We start from the raw sequence: 20,315 nt of genomic DNA on the forward strand, positions 1-20,315 counted from the left end.
GAGCTCACGTGCTTTGAATGACGATTGAAGTGCTGCCACAGTCATATTTAAAAACAGTACTTACTTAATTACATGCTTAACAAACATATTTAAAAACATATTTAACAAAATTGTTTATGGTAGGAAAATCCCAAAATCTTGGTAAGAAGGAATAATGTCCTGTACACAAAAGGAAGGGAAATAAATTGAATACAAATAATTACAAGGGTATTACTTTGTTGGATACACTTAGTAAGATATATACCAGGATATTAGCAAAAAGAATAATAAAATGGGCAGAGGATTACTCTGTACTTTCCGTATACCAAATCTATTAAAAAAGAATACCTAAATAAATTTAAGATGTTTAAGTTTTTCTTCTTCTTTTTTTTTTTTCCTTAAATGATTAAATGCTAGTTTAAACAGTGGGTTCTCATTTATACTTCTTTCATTTAAACTTGATTCAAAGTCACTTTCTGAGCAAGATAAATTTCTAAACTTTCTAAAACTTTCATGAATTTTCCCTTTTTGACCAAATGTATTAATTCCATGTCATTAGAAATGTCTGTATATTTATGATTCTTTTCAATCGTATGCTCTTCCAATGCTGAATATCTTTTATGTTTGACTACATTAACATGTTCTTTGTACCTTATAGCCAAACTTCTTCCAGACTGTCCTATGTATCGCTGCCTACATGTTTGGCATGTCAGTTTGTAAATTCCTAACTTATTACATATACTTTTATTCTCAATTTTATCTGAATTGAAAATTATATTAGTTTTATTATCAATTTTGTATGCGACATTGATGTTCCTTTCTCTGAAAATTTTAGCCAGTAGATAAGAGTGCTTATTTAAAAAAATTAGAACTGCAAATTTATTTTCCTCCTTTTGATCTTTAACTGAAGTTGTTTTGGGTTCATTTTTCATTTTTTTTTATCATTTTATTAATAAATTTTCTGGAGTATCCATTGTTACGAGCAATTTGGTAGATTATATTTATCTCGCATGCAGCCTGGAAACCACTACATTAACAAGAAAGGATAGCTCGAAACTCCAAGCAGCAGAAATGAAGTTCGTACGCACAAGATCCAGAAGACCAGGAGGGATAAAATCAGGAATGAAAAAGTCAGAGAAGACGTAGGACTAGCAGACTCCTTACTCCAGAAAATCTAAAAGGCAAGACTGAAGTGGTTTGGTCATGTGAAAATAATGAGTGCCAACAGGTCTGCAAGAAAGGAGTATGAAAGAGAAATAAGGGGAAAGAGACCAGTGGGCAGACCTAGAGAAAAATGGACAGACTTAGTGAAGAAGGATGTAGAGGAGAGAGGTCAGGATTGGGAGCGGATTGTGAACAAAGAGTGGTTCATGGACCGAACAAAATGGAAGGGGCTCGTATACCACACCTGGGAAACTGGAGTTGGTCAACGATGATGACGATGATATTTATCTCTCTGTTATAATTCTTCTTAGACATAAGTATGTTCATAGCTCTATTAATTAAGCTGTAAAATGTTGCCTTTTTATGTTGACCCACAATACAGGATGGTTAAGTTTATCAACTCTGTATACCAGTCAAGATTCAGGGAAGGAATGAGAACCACAGGCAGTAGATTTATAATTAAAATAATAATTGATAAATACTTAAAAATAAAAGGTGGAAGCAACATGTGAAAGACCAACTAACAGCAATGGAATTGGACTTCAAACAGAACAACTCAGGAGACTTTTAAAAAGCATTTTAAAACAACATAAGGAAATACACACCACTGAGTTTACATTTCAGAGATCCAAAAACACAGAAAATTGGTTATAATAACACACAAGAAGAAATCAAGGAAATCATAAAGGAACTTAAACATAATAAAAGCACGTGGGGAAGGTAATATAGTTGCTGAATTGTAGAAATACTCTAGTGACAATATGATACAATGTTTAACGGAAATCATCAAAGAAATCTGGACAACAGGCACTTTACCAGCAGGGTGGACGTCAACATTAATACATCCGCTACACAGAAAGGGAAATAAATCAGACCCTAACAACTATAGGGGAATTTCTCTTTTACTAATTGCATACAAGATTTTGTCCAAAGCACTCTTAAAAAAGAGCTGAAGAAATACACTTTTTTTTTGTTAGTGCCTTTACGTCGCACCGACAGGTAGGTCTTATGCAACGATGGGATAGGAAAGGCCTAGGAGTTGGAAGGAAGCGGCCATGGCCTTAATTAAGGTACAGCCTTGTGTGAAAATGGGAAATCATGGAAAACCATCTTCAGGGCTGCCGACAGTGGGATTCAAACCCACTATCTCCCGGATGCAAGCTCACAGCCGCGTGCTCCTAACTGCACTGCCAAATCGCCCGGTGAAGAAATACTAGACCCACAATTAGGAGAGTATCAAGCAAGACTTAGAAAGGGAAGGTCATGTTCAGAACAAATTTTAAATCTAAAGAACATAATAGCTATGATGAAGATCAGAATCTCTGAATTTGTAATCACTTTTGTAGACTTCAAAAAGGCCTATGATTCAATTGATAGAAATACTCTATTTGATATTTTAAAGGAATTTGGACTTGATAATAAAACAATTGAAATAATTAAGACAACATTAACAAACACAACATCCAAAGTGAAATTTTTGGGAGAACTCTCAAAACCATTTGAAATAAGATCAGGTGTACAGCAGGGAGGGCCCTGAGGTTCACTCAGCCTACACCAAAAATGAGTACCAGGTTAATTCCTGGGGCAAAGGTGGCCGGGCGTAGAGCTAACCACTCTACCCCATCACATGCCAAGATTAACAATGATGGAAGCCTTTACCTTCCACTCCTCCAAGGGCCTTCATGGCCTGTACAGAGGTGACTTTGCTTTGCTTTTTGTACAGCAGGGAGATGGTTTGTCACCTCTACTGTTCAATTGTGCATTAGAGAAGGTACTTCGAGAATGGAGGAAAGCCATCAATACTAAAGGTGTTCAACTAGGAAGAAATCCAAATGAAATAATTATAGATTGTTTAGCTTTTGCAGATGATATGGCGTTATTACAGACTCATTAGATAATGCTCAAGAACAAACACGAGAATTGCAGAAACAAGCGGCCAAAATAGGATTGCAAATATCATTTGGAAAACAAAGTTCATGACAAACATCAATAATGCCCCTCAGAATATTTCAGTTAAGAATAACATAATATCTCGGACTGATTGCTTGAAATACCTGGGCGAATGGAAAATAAACAACACAGAAGAAAAGATAGCTATAGATGTAAGAGTAAACAAAATGGAAAGGATGTTTCATATGACAAAAATTATATATAATAAGAAATCTTTATCCTGGAACTTGAAATTAAGACATTATCAGACAGTGGCCTGGCTAGAAATTTTATATGCAGCAGAAACTCTTAAACTTACAAGAATTGGTGATCTTGAAAAATTAGAAAAAGTTGAAAGAAGAATTTTGAGAAAAGTAATAGGACCTATAAGAAACAACAATGCCGAATTTAGACTACGATCAAAGAGAAAGCTAGATTTAAAAGTTGAAAAACTGACAACTGTAATGAGGAAATGAAGACCAGAAATTTTTTTTGGACACACTTATAGAATGAATAACAATAGACTAACAGATCTTCAACTTATTAAACAGTTACAAATCCAAGCCAAAGTGGTTCATTGAAATTGAAAATGATATGCAGAATGCTGGAATTAAAATAGATATGATAAAAAACACAACATGTTTCAGAGAAGTAACACAAAAGGCAGGATTTCAGGAAAGAAAGAAATCAACAACTGGAAGAAAATGGACACAAGAGGAAAAGGAACACATTCTCAGAAAATGAGGGAAGTTTGGAAACTAAGAAAGTTATATGCAAAGAAAAGTAACCAAAGTTGATTTATCGTACCCTCAAAAGGGTTATTCGAAGAAGAAAGAAAAGAAAAGGTGGTAGATTATATTTCAGCTATAGACCTACAGAAAGCTTTTGATTCGGTCAGCAAGTTAAGGTTATAGAAGATCCATATGTGGAAGTAATATTCACAATTAAAGTAAAGGAAGACCTCGCAGTAGGAGAGATGCATTCAAAATTGGACTTAAGCAGGGATGTAAATTACAGTATCACTAATATTGTTCATACTTTTTATTAACGATATTTTGGATAATGAAGGGAAGAAGGATAGGACATGCCCATATGTGAATAATAGAGCTTCGTTTTTGCAGACATCCTTCTTCTGAATATAGTAGGAAATGAAATTTGAAAATTAACATTAAAAAACAAAAGTAATGGTTTGTAAGCAAGGAAATAAATTAAAGAAAAACAAAAGGTGGTGATTAGAAAGCATAGAACTTGAAGTGGTCAATAAAATGGAAAGATTTTATAATAACATCAAATGGGATGTCGAATGAACAAATAAGACAAGCTAAAATGAAAGGGTTGACCCACTCTATATAGCACGGTGTGTCTGGAAAGGAAGATGCCAAACACTGACTATAAGCTGCATAAAAATATTTTAAATGCTCTTGTGATATCAAGAGTATTGTATCAGGCAGAAATATGGAGTATTGAAGAATATAAAAAAGAACTAGATGAAATTAGTAATAAATTCTGCAAAATAATAACAGGTCTACCAGAATGTACAGCTAATAACGGAGTCAGAATACTGTGTGAAGATATGAATATAAAAGCAGATATAGAAGGAAAGGTAATAAAATATTGGTTGAGATTAAGAAGGGGGAAATGGGAGGAAAATACTGAATTTAGCATACCAGCACCAGAGGAAAGATTTAACTGATGATTACTGGTTAACGAAAGTTAAAAGGATGCTCGATATAATAGGTGTGGGAGAATACTGTTATAAAGATATTCATAATAAAGACAAGAAATGGTGCAAGAAAGTAAAGATTAGAGTGAAGGATATTGAGAAGCAAATGATTATGGCAGAATGTAAGACTGAAAGGACATTATCTGAATTCTGTGAAATTATCCAAAAAATACCAATTAGGAAAGAAAGGCTTCCAAACAGAGAAGTAAGAGGTATGGTGTGCTAGATAATGGGCTATATAAGAATAAGGGTCAGAGAGAGAAACATGACCAGAACCATTGTTCACTTTGTGGGGAAATAATGGAAGAAGAACATCTATTGAGAGTTTGTAGGGAGACGGATGCAGTTGGAGTAAAATATGTAGCAAGGGAGTATAAAGCAAAACTAGAAAGAGAGAAAGACTTCTACACAATTGTTAAATTATGAAATAAAGAATGGATTGCACCAGGAAGAACTGCACATTTTTTTAAGGTGTGTGGCAAAAGGAAATACAAAGAAAATAAAACATGCATAATAAAAAAGATGAAGAATAAGAGACATGTTTGTCCTTATTACATATAAGACAAAAGGGGAAAAAAGGGGGTGATAGGCCTATAATTACTAGTAGGTTTAAAAATAATATTAAATGTATTTAGATAAATTGTTGTACAATTGTTATCTTTTTAAAATGTAATTATTAAATTGTATTTGAATTGTATGAGAACTTTCATTCATACATGAAACACTCTACCTAGTTGGTGGTTATCTATGACTGAGAGAGAGGACCTTGTTTTTCTTGTACGCAGGAATTCAGTCCATTCATTCATTTGCTCATTCCTGCAGTCATTCATTCATACAGAACGGAATGTTCTCTCCTTAGCTGCTGGGTTTCGCAGTTGTAGGCTAAGAGCGTTCATTCAATTCATTTCATTCACTCACTCACTCACTCACTCATTCATTAATGAATGCCCTCTCCACATTTGGTGGCTATCCGAGACTGGGTGAAAAGAGTGTTTATTCATTCATTTATGCACAAACACAATTCAATCATGAAATCTTTCATTAACCAATTCATGCAATCATTTAATTTATTTGTAATGTATGTTGTAACTATAGGATAACTCTATAAAGACTTGTGACATAACAGTAAGCACTAATTCAATTTAGGGTAAGATCATGTTGTCCTAGACTGCAGTATATAACACTGTAATGTCTAGGACAAAAAAAAATTAAAAATTAAAAAGATCTAAAATTTAGAAATCGGGTGGAAATAGTTAATAAGTTTAATTGTAATGTTTAATGTAGTAATAGATAAACAAATAGTAATAAGAAAAAGAATGCATGTATCAAAACTTATTTTGGATTACAATAAATGATTACTCCCTCCCTAATTTTAGGTGATCCAGAACTGAAATAGGGGAGTATTCTATTCTATTATATTCTGTTCTGTTCAGAATTTACCCAACCTTTACAGTTTTAACATACATATAGATATCTGAAATATCATGGTGATGATGATGATGATGATGATGATGAGATATCTATTAAAAAAGGTTAATTTTCACGTATTATACATCCTTTCATTTCCTTTCCATGTTATAAATGATAAACAATGAATAATTATAATAGTTGAATTGCTGTATTGTAAATCAATAAGTCGAGATTGATCCTTATTTCAGGGCACTATAGTGTCCATATTCAATGAGGATACTTCTTTGGGGAAGAAGTATGTGTTTGATATCCAACGGACGTGTCGTGAAGTATATGATAATGCCCGGAGAGCTTTGTATCAGACTGGAAGTGTGGGCTATACCCCTGCAGAGGATAGCAGTGAAGATGAGAGCTCACTTTCATCGGATAAGTGTGGAGAATACTGTGGTGAACAGTGCAAGGTAAGTAGTGGATAGTTCATTTTATCAGTGGAATTGTATCGTGTGTACCATCAAATGATGTCCACCTCTGTAGCGTAACAGTTAGCACTATTAGGTGCCATCCTTGGAGGGGGGTGGCGGGTTCGGGTTCGATTCCCGGTATCTCCAGAAATTTAAGAATGACAGGAGGGCTGGTATGTGCTGAAAATGGAACATATAGCTCACCTCCATTGGGGGTATGCCTGAAAAGAGCTGCACTACCTCAGGACGGGATACGAGTTGATTTGACCATCAAATGGTATATGTAAATAAAGACAAATGGACATGGGCTCACACATCGAAAGAATACTTTTTAAAAACTTTTAGAATCAGAAGATGGAAACATTTATATTTATTCTGATTTACATATTATCTCTTTTTTGTCAAGGTAGTTAACAAATATAAAATAAATGAAGCTAGGAAGGGAGAGTAAATCTACTTCTGGAAAATTGTAATTGAGAAACTTTTAAAATATAATTTCACTTAGATAGATGTGTGCCAAAGAAAAGAAAATACAGTCAGGCTGAGTGGCTCAGACGGTTGAAGCGCTGGCCTTCTGACCCCAACTTGGGCAGGTTCGATCCTGGTCCAGTCCGGTGGTATTTGAAGGTGATCAAATACATCAGCCTCATGTCTGTAGATTTACTGGCATGTAAAAGAACTCCGGGACTAAGTTCCTCACCTCAGCATCTCCGAAAACCATAAAAGTAGTTAGTGGGACATAATGCAAATAACATTATTATTAAAAGAGAATACTGATAAGTAACAGATGGTTGCAAGATGTAGATAATAATGAAACTCTACATTTTGGCCCACGTACTGTATTCTTTAGTCCTCAAATACCATACTGTTAATTCTGCAACTTAAATTATCTTTCTTGAATTATTGATCTTTTGGTACATTTCCCAATAAAAGTTACCAGTACAGTCAACGCTCAGTAACTCGGACCCCAATATGTCTGACTTCAGATAACTCGGTCATTGTTTTTTGAAAGGAAAAAATCTGGCAGACTTAAACATTACAGGTAATGCAAGAGGCCAGCAGAGATCTTGCAACTCATTGCTACTATCCCTCTCATCCCACCACCCATGCTAAACACAAACAGCATACCATGCCAGCGCCAGTATGTCTCGGCCATTGGTTTCAGCGAGTCAAGAGGAGCCAAGTAAGCACACATAATTGATCACGAGAAAGTGCATTCTTTTTAAGTGTTGCAACAGAAAAACTGAAACTTACTGAAATGTTAGTCTGCTGCTTCTGTGGCAAGTATGTATAAAGAATACGGCATAGCAAAACACAGCTTCGGACATAAGAAAGAATAAGGAAAATATAAAGACATGAAACAACAGTTTCCAATAGAAAACGACCGAAGTTACCTGGTGACCCAAATCTGAAAAATGCTGTGTATAAATGGTGTGTGCAGCATCAGTATAGCAGAGTTGCAGTTCTTGATGTGGAGCTTCAAGCGGCATCTGAGAGACTTGAGAAGCATATTGTTGTGATTATTGGGATTTGATTATTTGGACTCGGAAGACGGCGATGAATTATGTATGTAAAGTATTTATTCAATTGTTTGTTTTGGTTTTCCTCAGTATGTGAATTTTGGAATTGTTTGATTGGTTTGAAGTTAATATGATTTTAAGATTATTTGTCATGGTAATTCTGGTGCATCCTGTACCACACGCGCCACATCGGCGTGGGAGATTTCCGGTTTCGTAAAGTTGCAGCAATTTCGTAATTTTTCTAGAGGCTTCCTAAATGTTCCTTGTCAGCACTATTTTTTCTGCGCTCCGATTGGAGAAAATAAAAGGAAATGTGATTGGTAGGTGAAGGAAATCATCGTACGCTCATTGGCCGTGGTAATATTTCATAATTTCCGGGGAGAAGCGTTGTCGCTGGAGCCTTGCTCTGCGAGGGCGTCTTTTCTGTTTGACCACTGAAGGGAACGGTCACCTTCCAAGGTACGGGTCTTCTTGGCCCCGCCATCCGGTAAGCACTGATTATTATTTTTTAACTTTTCTGGTATTCAGTTTCAGATGTAGTGTTTCATTTTATTTATCTTGCCGGAGCGTACCCGTGTTTCCTTCTGCTTCCAAATGTTATAATTATGACTTAGCCGTTTCGGTAAGTCGCCTCACTTTGTCAAGAGATAGTTCCCGTTTGTTGTTTTGTAAATTAATTGTTATACGCCTTTCGAAGTAATCCTTATCAGTAATATTTTTCTCGGGACTATCTCATTCATCCCGCTTCATCATGGAATATTCATCTTTAGGTCGGGTACCCTTTCTCAGAAGTGTTTTTGAGGGGGCTACCCACTGAAGATGCTCTGCTCCATAATTATACGTAAATTATTTTTCCTCCTTAGATGTATCTCTTCATTTTAGTATAACGTTACCTTCCTTTATTTATTTCGAACTGTTTTGGGTTTTTAAAGGTAACGCCACGACAGTGGAACGTCATGTGTGATGTTCCGGTGTAAAATAAATTTAATTACTAAATGCTACCCTCATGTAAATTGTAATGGTTGTTGAAATTATGCCGTCATTATTTTAATTGTATCTTGGTTATTGCTTTATATATGAAATTGAATCTAAATTGTTAAGTAAAGTTTAGGATTACATTGACTTCGCTTCTTCAGTATTACCAATACCTTCCACCGCCTGGATATGGTTCCCAGCCGTTTCCCGGTTATCCTTTCTTAATAGTCATGTTGGTTAAACTGTTTGTTTATTTCCTGTGATTAATGTGCTTGCAAATTTAGTTTCGTACATGTTGACATGCCTAGTGTAGAGTACTTTTGGTGAATGTATTATGGTAGCAAACATTTTCTCTTCATTAAACCTATTAATTGTAACCTTACCCTTTGGAGAGGTTGCAGTATGAACCACGCTCTGCTACCATACTGCAACCTCTCCAAAGGGTAAGGTTACAATTAATAGGTTTAATGAAGAGAAAATGTTTGCTACCGTAATACATTCACCAAAAGTACTCTACACTAGGCATGTCAACATGTACGAAACTAAATTTGCAAGCACATTAATCACAGGAAATAAACAAACAGTTTAACCAACATGACTATTAAGAAAGGATAACCGGGAAACGGCTGGGAACCATATCCAGGCGGTGGAAGGTATTGGTAATACTGAAGAAGCGAAGTCAATGTAATCCTAAACTTTACTTAACAATTTAGATTCAATTTCATATATAAAGCAATAACCAAGATACAATTAAAATAATGACGGCATAATTTCAACAACCATTACAATTTACATGAGGGTAGCATTTAGTAATTAAATTTATTTTACACCGGAACATCACACATGACGTTCCACTGTCGTGGCGTTACCTTTAAAAACCCAAAACAGTTCGAAATAAATAAAGGAAGGTAACGTTATACTAAAATGAAGAGATACATCTAAGGAGGAAAAATAATTTACGTATAATTATGGAGCAGAGCATCTTCAGTGGGTAGCCCCCTCAAAAACACTTCTGAGAAAGGGTACCCGACCTAAAGATGAATATTCCATGATGAAGCGGGATGAATGAGATAGTCCCGAGAAAAATATTACTGATAAGGATTACTTCGAAAGGCGTATAACAATTAATTTACAAAACAACAAACGGGAACTATCTCTTGACAAAGTGAGGCGACTTACCGAAACGGCTAAGTCATAATTATAACATTTGGAAGCAGAAGGAAACACGGGTACGCTCCGGCAAGATAAATAAAATGAAACACTACATCTGAAACTGAATACCAGAAAAGTTAAAAAATAATAATCAGTGCTTACCGGATGGCGGGGCCAAGAAGACCCGTACCTTGGAAGGTGACCGTTCCCTTCAGTGGTCAAACAGAAAAGACGCCCTCGCAGAGCAAGGCTCCAGCGACAACGCTTCTCCCCGGAAATTATGAAATATTACCACGGCCAATGAGCGTACGATGATTTCCTTCACCTACCAATCACATTTCCTTTTATTTTCTCCAATCGGAGCGCAGAAAAAATAGTGCTGACAAGGAACATTTAGGAAGCCTCTAGAAAAATTACGAAATTGCTGCAACTTTACGAAACCGGAAATCTCCCACGCCGATGTGGCGCGTGTGGTACAGGATGCACCAGAATTACCATGACAAATAATCTTAAAATCATATTAACTTCAAACCAATCAAACAATTCCAAAATTCACATACTGAGGAAAACCAAAACAAACAATTGAATAAATACTTTACATACATAATTCATCGCCGTCTTCCGAGTCCAAATAATCAAATCTCAATAATCACAACACATATAAACATTAAGGGCTGATTGCAGAAACGGTGTTTAGACCATGTCTACGGTTAAACAGTGCCTAAGTATGGATGCCGCATTTGCAGAGACATTATTTTTCACTTAGGGTAGACACTGTCTAAAACCGATGTTCAACCGGCCATGTTTAAACGCTGCCGAAAACACTGTTTAATATCAAATGAGAGGAGTGAATCACAATCAGAGGTTATGTACCATGAAACATGCAATTTGTATTATCATGTTGAGACGATTCTGGGAAGAAAGGTTAGTCCAACCGAACAGTTGTACAGAATTGCAGTCATTCATTTGAAATGTATGGGGAGGTATTTCTTAAAATAAAATTTAGCTTTTCAAGAGACTTGTTTCTTGAGACTGACAAAGGGACAGTCCGGTAACTGTCAACTTGAATACAATTCTTGGTAACCAATATATTTTATTATACATGGGATAATTTCCATGGAATTATGGGTCACTTGGACTACATACATATCAGAATTACTTGTCCCAATCGTCAGAGGGCTGTCATATACATCAACCAGGAGGGATTCACTTATATTTACTGCCAAGTAAGCACACATAATGGCGAAAAACTAAAAAGTAGGTTGTATGTGGTTTTTATATATAATTGTCGCACTAATTCAGATAAGTTTTCTGCAACTATGAATTAGGAAAAGGCAAGTGATGGTGGTGATTATTGTTTAAATAGTAGAACTGGGGAAGAATAGCCGTGGCCATAATAACAGCCATAATATTTGCTTGGTGTAAAAATAAAGAAACTACGGGAAACAATCTTCAGGGCTGCTGATGACGCGTTTCGAACCTATGATCTCCAGAATGCAAGCTACATCTATATGGCCTGTACAACACATTCGGTTACACTTTACTATTGTTTCATCTTCCCTGCGTTGAATCTAGTTACGAGTAGATTACACTCACCGTAACAACACTATAATCATAGCTACACTTCCCCGTACAGTGGCGTGTCGCTTTAGTGTCAATAATATTATGATATTTAATTTCCACCGAAAGCGATATTGTCATCAGTGTGCAAGTTCTGCTAATATTTATGTAATTTGTAGGAAGACAAACAGCTAACTGGCGTTCAGCGCGTGCACCAACAAACTTCATTGATTGCGACAAGCAAAGAGTTGCATGAAAGATACTTTTATCTCCATTTTCAAACCAATATTGAAACTTTAAACGATGTCTACTAAAACACCGGCTGAACATTGTTTATGCAATGGAAGATCTTGCTCGATTTAGACGTTGTTAGGTAGACGTTGTTTAAGGCTTAAAACTAGTCATCTTTTCTGCAGTTGGCCCTAAACTTTAAGCTAGTGATGGCTGGCTCTATCATTTCTGCAACCGACATGGTATTGTAAACAAGAGAGTGTTTGGTGAAGCGCTAAGTGCCGATAAAGGTAGTGTTGGGCCATTTAGAAAACGACTTGACACACTAACCAAGGAAGAAGGATTAGCACGCGCTTATCTGTACAATGCGGGCAAAACAGGGCTGTTTTCATGTTCACTACCTGAAAACACGAAAGCTTATAAACCTGACGGCACTGGACCAGGTCAAAAGCTTAGCAAAGTGAAACTTTTGGCCTTTTTGTGTGCAAATGTAGATAGAAGTCATCACCTTAAATCAGTTATAGTCGGCAAATCTCACTGGCCTTGTGTGCTTAAGAACATCATAATACAGGTCCTCTACTTGTGCATTATACAAATTCCAGAAATGCATGATTCACCTAAGAAATCACAATGGACTAGTTTCAAAACCAGCTTGTTCCTGAAGAGCAGTGATTCCAAATCGAAGATCTAAAGATTGGCCATAATGAGATCAAGGCCATTTTGTTTGTAGAAAATGCTCCAGCACATCCAACTGCAAAAATGTGTAGAAGTGATGGAAAAATTAAGTGCCTGGCATTGCCTCCCAGTACCACCTCACTTATCCAACCAATGGACCAAGGTGTTATTTTGGCATGCAAAAGATTGTACAAAAGGAAGTTTTTCAAATTATACTGGAGGAACCTCAGGACAAAGAAGACACATGAGGGCAAAGAATATTGCAGAACTTTCATACCTACAACATCAAGTTAATTTTTAAGGGCTTCTGCTTGGAATCAGGTAATAACTTCTACACTGTCAATTGATTGAATAAACTTCTTTTTGACACAGATGCTCAGAATAATTTGGAGGACTGTGAGGCCACTGGATATCTTCAGTCACTGTTAGCGGTCGATGAAACGAGCCTACCTACTCTAAATGACATTCATGTGTGGGTAGATAGAGAAGTTGAAGACCCAGGCTACCAGATCCAGATAGAAGAAGAGATCGCTCATGATTTCCTGTCTCCTACCACCTAAGACGAGAGTATGGACAAGGAGGAACAATAATCCTTGTCTAAGCTGAAACTCTCAAGTGCCCCTGTTGCTCTGAACGTACCTATTTGTATTACAAACTCTACTTCAGACCCTGAACTACAGCCACTGTTTAGACACTCTAGGACTGCATGAGAAATAACTGTTTGCAAGCAACATAAAAACTTTTCATGAAAGAAACTCAACAGCTTTTTTTAAGCCTATCAACATGGTGGCAGACCAATCACCATCATGTCCTATAATAGGCCTACTGAATCAAACTCTTATTGATGTACTTAGTGCAGAAAGCACTGTATTGCTTTTATAGTTCTGGGATGACAAATATAAGAACAAGTGAGAGGACTCATCGAGGCCAGGCAGCACTAGAGTGGGCTATGTCCACAGTACCAATCAGCTGGCCTTAGGAATGGTGCTAGAGGAAACGTATTACTCTGTTACTGATAAGTATATACACTGTCATTTAAAAAACAGTGAGAGATTACAGTTGCAATACCACGGCAGGGTACAATGGAAAAAAATCATACACGGAAATAAGATCTACAACATTGGTCACATGTTGCGAAAAGCACAGGTTACTCAAGTGTACATGTACAGATAAATAACACATAGCTCCCAGCATATTAAAACAAACAACCATGAACTATTTAAAGGTAATACAGGTAGGGACTCTTTTCGGAGGCAGTCCTACCCAGGGAGTGGCGCCCCTGCCTATGTGAGTCCCAAAGCACATTGACCCGGTGTGTAACATCTGGTATGGGTCGCAGCTCAGGGTTACGAGTGAAGACCTCAACGACTTCTACAGCGGAGAAGGTGGACTTCGGTATGGTGGAGATGGCGGAAGAGGCAGCCCTGTATTCAGGAATTCATATGAGTACAACCTGCTGCCTTGTAGGTTGAGGTGACTGGACACCAAAGGCTAAGGGAGAAAACCCTGAAAGAATATCTCCATCTGTGTTAGGCTCAGCAGGTCAACAGAGGGATTACTGAAGAAGTTGCTTTCAAGAATAATACAAGCCTCGGATGTAGGAATTCATGACGACTACATCAGTTTGGTGCAAGTGACGGTTTACAGCCCGATGTTACACCAGCTACCCATACCAAACGAAGACAAAGTATCAGAGTGGGAACATTAAATATCCTGACATTGACAAACAAAACTGAAGAGCAGGTCAACCTCATGGAAAGGAGGAAACTTCTGATCATGGACCTGAGTGAAACAAAGTGAAAGAAAACTGGGAAAATGAATATCAGAGTGGACTATAGCCTCTACTGGTCTGGAATGATGTAGAGTTTAAGAATGGAGTAGGATTTTTAATACATAGACATAGATGATTGTAGTGAAGTTGAGTTTGTTAGTGAAAGGATAATTAAGTTATCTGTGAACTTAGGTGGGAAAAAGTACAATGTGATCCAAGTCTATGCTCCACAGGTAGGATGCTCAAAAGAGGAAAAGGTCAACTTCCTTAATAACTTGGAAGAACACACTGAGTATGACAATCTAAATTGTAATGGGTGATTTTAATTCACAAGTTGGCTCACAACGAACAGGTTATGAATCCATATTGGGCCCACATGGAATGGGAAACAGAAATGAAGAGGGAGAATATATGCTAGACCTATGCATGAGAAACAACCTGATAGTGAGTAACACTTGGTTCAAGGAAAGGGACTCCCATAAAATCACAAGATATAGCTGGGATGATAAAATAGGTACAGTAATAGATAATAATAATAATAATAATAATAATAATAATAATAATAATCGTATGGCCTCAGCTACCGTGTGCAGACATTTCAATGTGACGACATCTGGCTGTCTGCTCGTCAATTTCGACGTTCCGTTTTACTCTCGGCCACCACTAGATGGCAGACCGAGTAAACCGAAACTCTCTTGGGCGTCTATGGCTGAGATTTAATGAATTTTGTCGGGTAAACACCAAATGTGTCACCAGAGATCTTTTACATGCCGACATCGTACGACATGGAGTGTCGAATGGACTTTTTTCCGCCCTTCAAAAATCCGACTACCTCTGCCGGGTTTGAACCCGCTATCTTGGGATCCGGAGGCCGACACTCTACCGCTGATTATCTGGTAGATCAAAATGTACGAAAAAAGTGGCAATGATGTTAAGGTCATTCCAAGTGAAGATCTTGGTGGAGACCATAGACTATTGGTCTGTAACAAAACAGTCCCAAAAATAAAATCTTGGCAACTAACCGAGCCAAGTGTAAAGGAAGAATTGAGGGAAGGTGTCTGCAGGTTCTTGCCGAGAGAAGAACTGAAATTGGTAGACGAAGAATGGGATACTGGGAAGGTTGTGGTTGGTACAGCAGAAAAAGTATGTGGACGACAGAGACAAATAAGAAAACCTAAAGAAACTGCCTGGTGGAATGATGATATTAAAAAGGCTATCAATGACAGAAACCATGCAAGAAGATCCGTATATCAAACAAGAACGCAGGGAGATAAACATGAAATAGAGGAGAAGCTGTCACTTTACATACATACATACATACATACATACATACATACATACATTTAAATCTAAGAATTTCATTTTTGTCCGTATTGAACTGAGAATGGAAGATAGGAAACTTAAAACAGTCCACCTTTTCAATACAAAATACAATTGAAATATTGAAAAGGTGGACCGTTTTAAGTTTCCTATCTTACATACATACATACATACATACATACATACATTATCATTAAAGTGGTATGCCTTTCAGCGTTCAGTCTGCAAGCCTCTGTGAATTTACTAAACATCGCCACAATCCTCTATTTGCAACTAGTGCTGTGGCCTTATTTAGTTCTATACCTCTTACCTTTAAATTGTTAGAAACTGAGTCTAACCGCCGTCGTCTTGGTGTACATCCACTTCTCTTACTCTCCATAACAGAGTTCATTATTCTCTTAGGTAACCTATCCTTCTCCATTCGCCTCAAGTTACCCCCACCACCTAAAACGGTTTATGCGTACAGCATCATTCATCAAGTTAATTCCTAACTTAGCCTTTATCTCCTCATTCCAAGTACCCTCCTGCCATTGTTCCCACCTGTTCTCGCTACTTTCATGTCTGTTACTTCTAACTTATGAATAAGATATCCTGAGTCCACCCAACGTTTGCTCCCGATAAGCAAAGTTGGTCTGAAAACAGACCAGTGTAAAGATAGTTTCGTCTGGGAGGTGACTTCCTTCTTACAGAATACTGTTGATCGCAACTGCGAGCTCACTGCATTAGCTTTACTACACCTTGATTCAATCTCACTTATTATATTACCATCCTGGGAGAACACACAACCTAAATACTTGAAATTATCGACCTGTTCTAGCTTTGTATCGCCGATCTGACATTCAATTCTGTTGAATTTCTTACCTACTGACATCAATTTAGTCTTCAAAAGGCTAATTTTCATACCATACTCATTGCACCTATTTTCAAGTTGCAAGATATTAGACTGCAGGCTTTCAGCACAATCTGCCATTAAGACCAAGTCGTCAGCATAGGTTAGACTGCTTACTACATTTCCACCTAACTGAATCCCTCCCTGCCATTTTATACCTTTCAGCAGATGATCCACGTAAACTACGAACAGCAGAGGTGAAAGATTACAGCCTTGTCTAACCCCTGTAAGTACCCTGAACCAAGAACTCATTCTACCATCAATACTCACTGAAGCCCAATTGTCAACATAAATGCCTTTGATTGATTTTAATAATCTACCTTTAATTCCATAGTCCCCCAGTATGGCGAACATCTTTTCCCTCGGTACCCTGTCATATGCTTTCTCTAGATCTATGAAACATAAACACAACTGCCTATTCCTCTCGTAGCATTTTTCAGTTACCTGGCGCATACTGAAAATCTGATCCTGACAGCCCCTCTGTGGTCTGAAACCACACTGGTTTTCATTCAACTTCCTCTCAATAACTGATCACACCCTCTGTTCCAAGATGCTAGTGAATACTTTCTCTGGTATACTAATCAATTAGATACCTCGATAGTTGTTGCAATCCTTCCTGTTCCCTTGCTTATAGATAGGTACAATTACTGCTTTTGTCCAATCTGAAGGTACCTTACAAACACTCCATGCTAATCTTACTACCCTATGAAGCCATTTCATCCCTGCCTTCCCACTATACTTCACCATCTCAGGTCTGATTTCATCTATTCCTGCTGCTTTATGACAATGGAGTTTATTTACCATCCTTACCACTTCCTCAAGCGTAATTTCACCATCATCACATTCCTCCTTCCCATGAGCTTGGCTGTTCGCAACACCGCCAGGAAGACTCCTTTTACGTTTGAAAATGTTCAAAATATTCCCTCCACCTCTCCAGTGATTCTCTGGGATCTATTATGAGTTCACCTGAATTACTCAAAACACTGTTCATTTCCTTTACCCTCCCTTCCTAAGATTCTATATTACTGTCCAGAAAGGTTTCCCTGCTGCTTGACCTAGCCTTTCCAGGTTATTACCAAAATCTTCCCACGATTTCTTTTTGGATTAAACAACTATTTGTCACTTTACAGAAAGAAAAAATTACAGGTTGAACAGTTGGTTGTAGTTGAAAGCAGAAATGCAAGGAAGACCTGGCTACCAAAATAACGCAGGATGGAAATTAAAAACTGTTATACAGTATTGTTAAGAATAGAAGAACTCAAAATGAATCTATCCAATCTGTATAACTTCCTAATGGTGAGGCGAGTAGGGATAAGACCAAAATATTACAGGAGTTCCAAAGGCACTTTGAAACGTTGCTGAATTGTTATGAAAATGACACTCCATTTGATGATGAACCTTATGATTTTGGCAGCACAAATGCCACTAGTCTGACATGGTTGGAAGTAGAGACAGCAATATCTAAGCAAAAAAACAACACATCAACTGATTCAGATGAATTAAGTGTTGAGATGATCAAAGCACTAGGAGAGATAGGACAACAGTGGATGTACAGGGTACTAAATAGAATCTGGAAAGAGAATGTAATACCCAATGACTGGAAGCAAGGAGTCATCATCCCATTGTTGAAAAAAGGGGAGAGAAAGAAATGTACCAACTACAGAGGTATAACTCTGCTGTCACATGGCCTCAAAATCTACGAATCCTTCCTTGAGAGCAGGATTAGAAAATATGTTGAACCTACACTTGAGGATGAACAACATGGATTTAGACCTCATAGATGAACTATAGACCTCATTTTTGCCACCAGAATGCTCTATGAGAAGTATTGGGAGAAAGGTAAAACACTTGTAACTGTTTCTCTGGACATCGAGAAAGCATATGACCATGTACCACGCAGGCATATATGGGAAGGTTTGAGATATCAGAAAGTGCTCCGATTATATGATGAAACCAAGTGTTGTGTCCAGGTCCAGGATGGAAGGTCAGGTTGGTTTGAAACGAAGAGTGGAGTCCAGCAAGGAAGTTGTCTTTCACCACTTCTCTTCATAATAATAATGGATGAAGTTTTAAAAGCGGTTAAGAGAAAGGATCCAACAATTAATGCCCTGGTTTTTGCTGATGATGTAATGGTATGGGGTGAGACAGAAGCAGAAGTACAAACTAGACTAGATCTCTGGCATTTAGCCTTTACAACCTTAGGTCACAAAATCAGCAAAACGAAGACAGTTGGGTTGGTGATGGGTAGAAACTCTTCAACTGTTCATCTAAGATTTGGAGATGAGGAGATGGGTATTGTAGACAACTTCCAGTATTTAGGTAGTGTTCTGTCAACAGACAATGCCATACATCAAGAGATTAGTAACAGAATACAGAAAGCTGCCCAATTCTATCACGCTATAGTCAAATACTTTGGGATGAAACATTTCCGCTAGTTTCCAAGATCAGCTTGTACAAAATATATCTAGTACCTATATTGACGTATGACCTGGAAGCAGCAACACTTACTGGACCAACAAAGAGTCGTCTTCAGGCAACAGAAATGAAGTTCCTCCGTTCCTGTCTACAAAAAACAAAAATGGATAAAATAAGGAATGTGGATTTGAATTGGAAAGAAGCTTGCTGGAGACTCTAGAATTGAAGAGATTGCAATGGTATGGTCACATGAAAAGAATGAACCCTCACAGGATTCCTTGAACATACTTTGACCTCAATGTTCCTGGGAAGAGACCAAGAAGAAGACCTCGTGACGTTTGGAAAAAACGGATAATGAAGGACCTTGAAATTAGAGATATGAACTGGTGTCGCATATATGAGCAGCATCTGTGGATGGATAGAACAAACTGGAGGAGGCTCATACACAACCGCACCCGGCTTGCTGGAGCGAAGAAATTATGATGATGACTCTATTTACTAACTCAGTTTGTCGGTTATTGGCCTTTTGAAAGCTTGCGAGAAGATTTGGTGGATGTTTAAGATTGTAAATCTTGCCAGATTTCTTTCATTCTGGAGAAAAATCGGCATTTCAGATAATGATAAACAAGTCTGGTGATCATATCCACAACATATTGAAGACAACAGCCAGCTCCTGAAGGATCAACTGAAATTTTGTCTATGGAATCGATACAAGCAAAAAATATTTTGCCCCACATCGATTTTGAGTTCAGTTTTCCACTAATTATTTTCTCAGCCTGGAAAAGAATGTCACATATACTTTTTGAAGGATGTGTTAAAAGCACTTCATTGTTGCTTGAACCTTAGTCTTTTATTTCGGTGAGAACTGAAAATGTACTTTGATTATTGTCACTAAGAGAATGGGCACAGGGCGAACACTTAATAAATTTAGAAGAGTGATTAACAACGTACCCAGCCAAATGGTACAGTGCTCCTGGACGTAAGTTCTATCTCACACAAGAGATAGCCTCTTTTTCACCCTATAGAATTACCTGATTTTACTATCAAATCATCAGAAGAAGGAACTTAACAAATTCTCTCTCTTCTTGTCTTTTTAACCGATGTTCTTAACAATTTTGTTTCTACTGCTTGGATCTTACTA

At 37.4% G+C, this 20,315-nt stretch overlaps 1 protein-coding gene across 2 annotated transcripts in view; it reads left to right on the forward strand.

Moving 5' to 3' along the window:
• Positions 1 to 20,315, forward strand: part of dnr1 (defense repressor 1) — a 269,771-nt gene that overhangs the window by 237,301 nt on the left and 12,155 nt on the right. Inside the window, exon 6 of one of the 2 annotated variants that reach the window (XM_067150016.2) lies at positions 6,454 to 6,666. The exons of the other annotated variant lie outside the window; for it this stretch is intronic. Coding sequence (XP_067006117.1) covers positions 6,454 to 6,666 — 213 coding nt within the window. The remainder of the gene's footprint in view (positions 1 to 6,453; positions 6,667 to 20,315) is intronic. 2 annotated transcript variants of the gene reach the window in all.

The sequence above is a fragment of the Anabrus simplex genome, chromosome 6 (genome assembly GCF_040414725.1).
Source record: "Anabrus simplex isolate iqAnaSimp1 chromosome 6, ASM4041472v1, whole genome shotgun sequence".
NCBI lineage: Eukaryota > Metazoa > Arthropoda > Insecta > Orthoptera > Tettigoniidae > Anabrus > Anabrus simplex.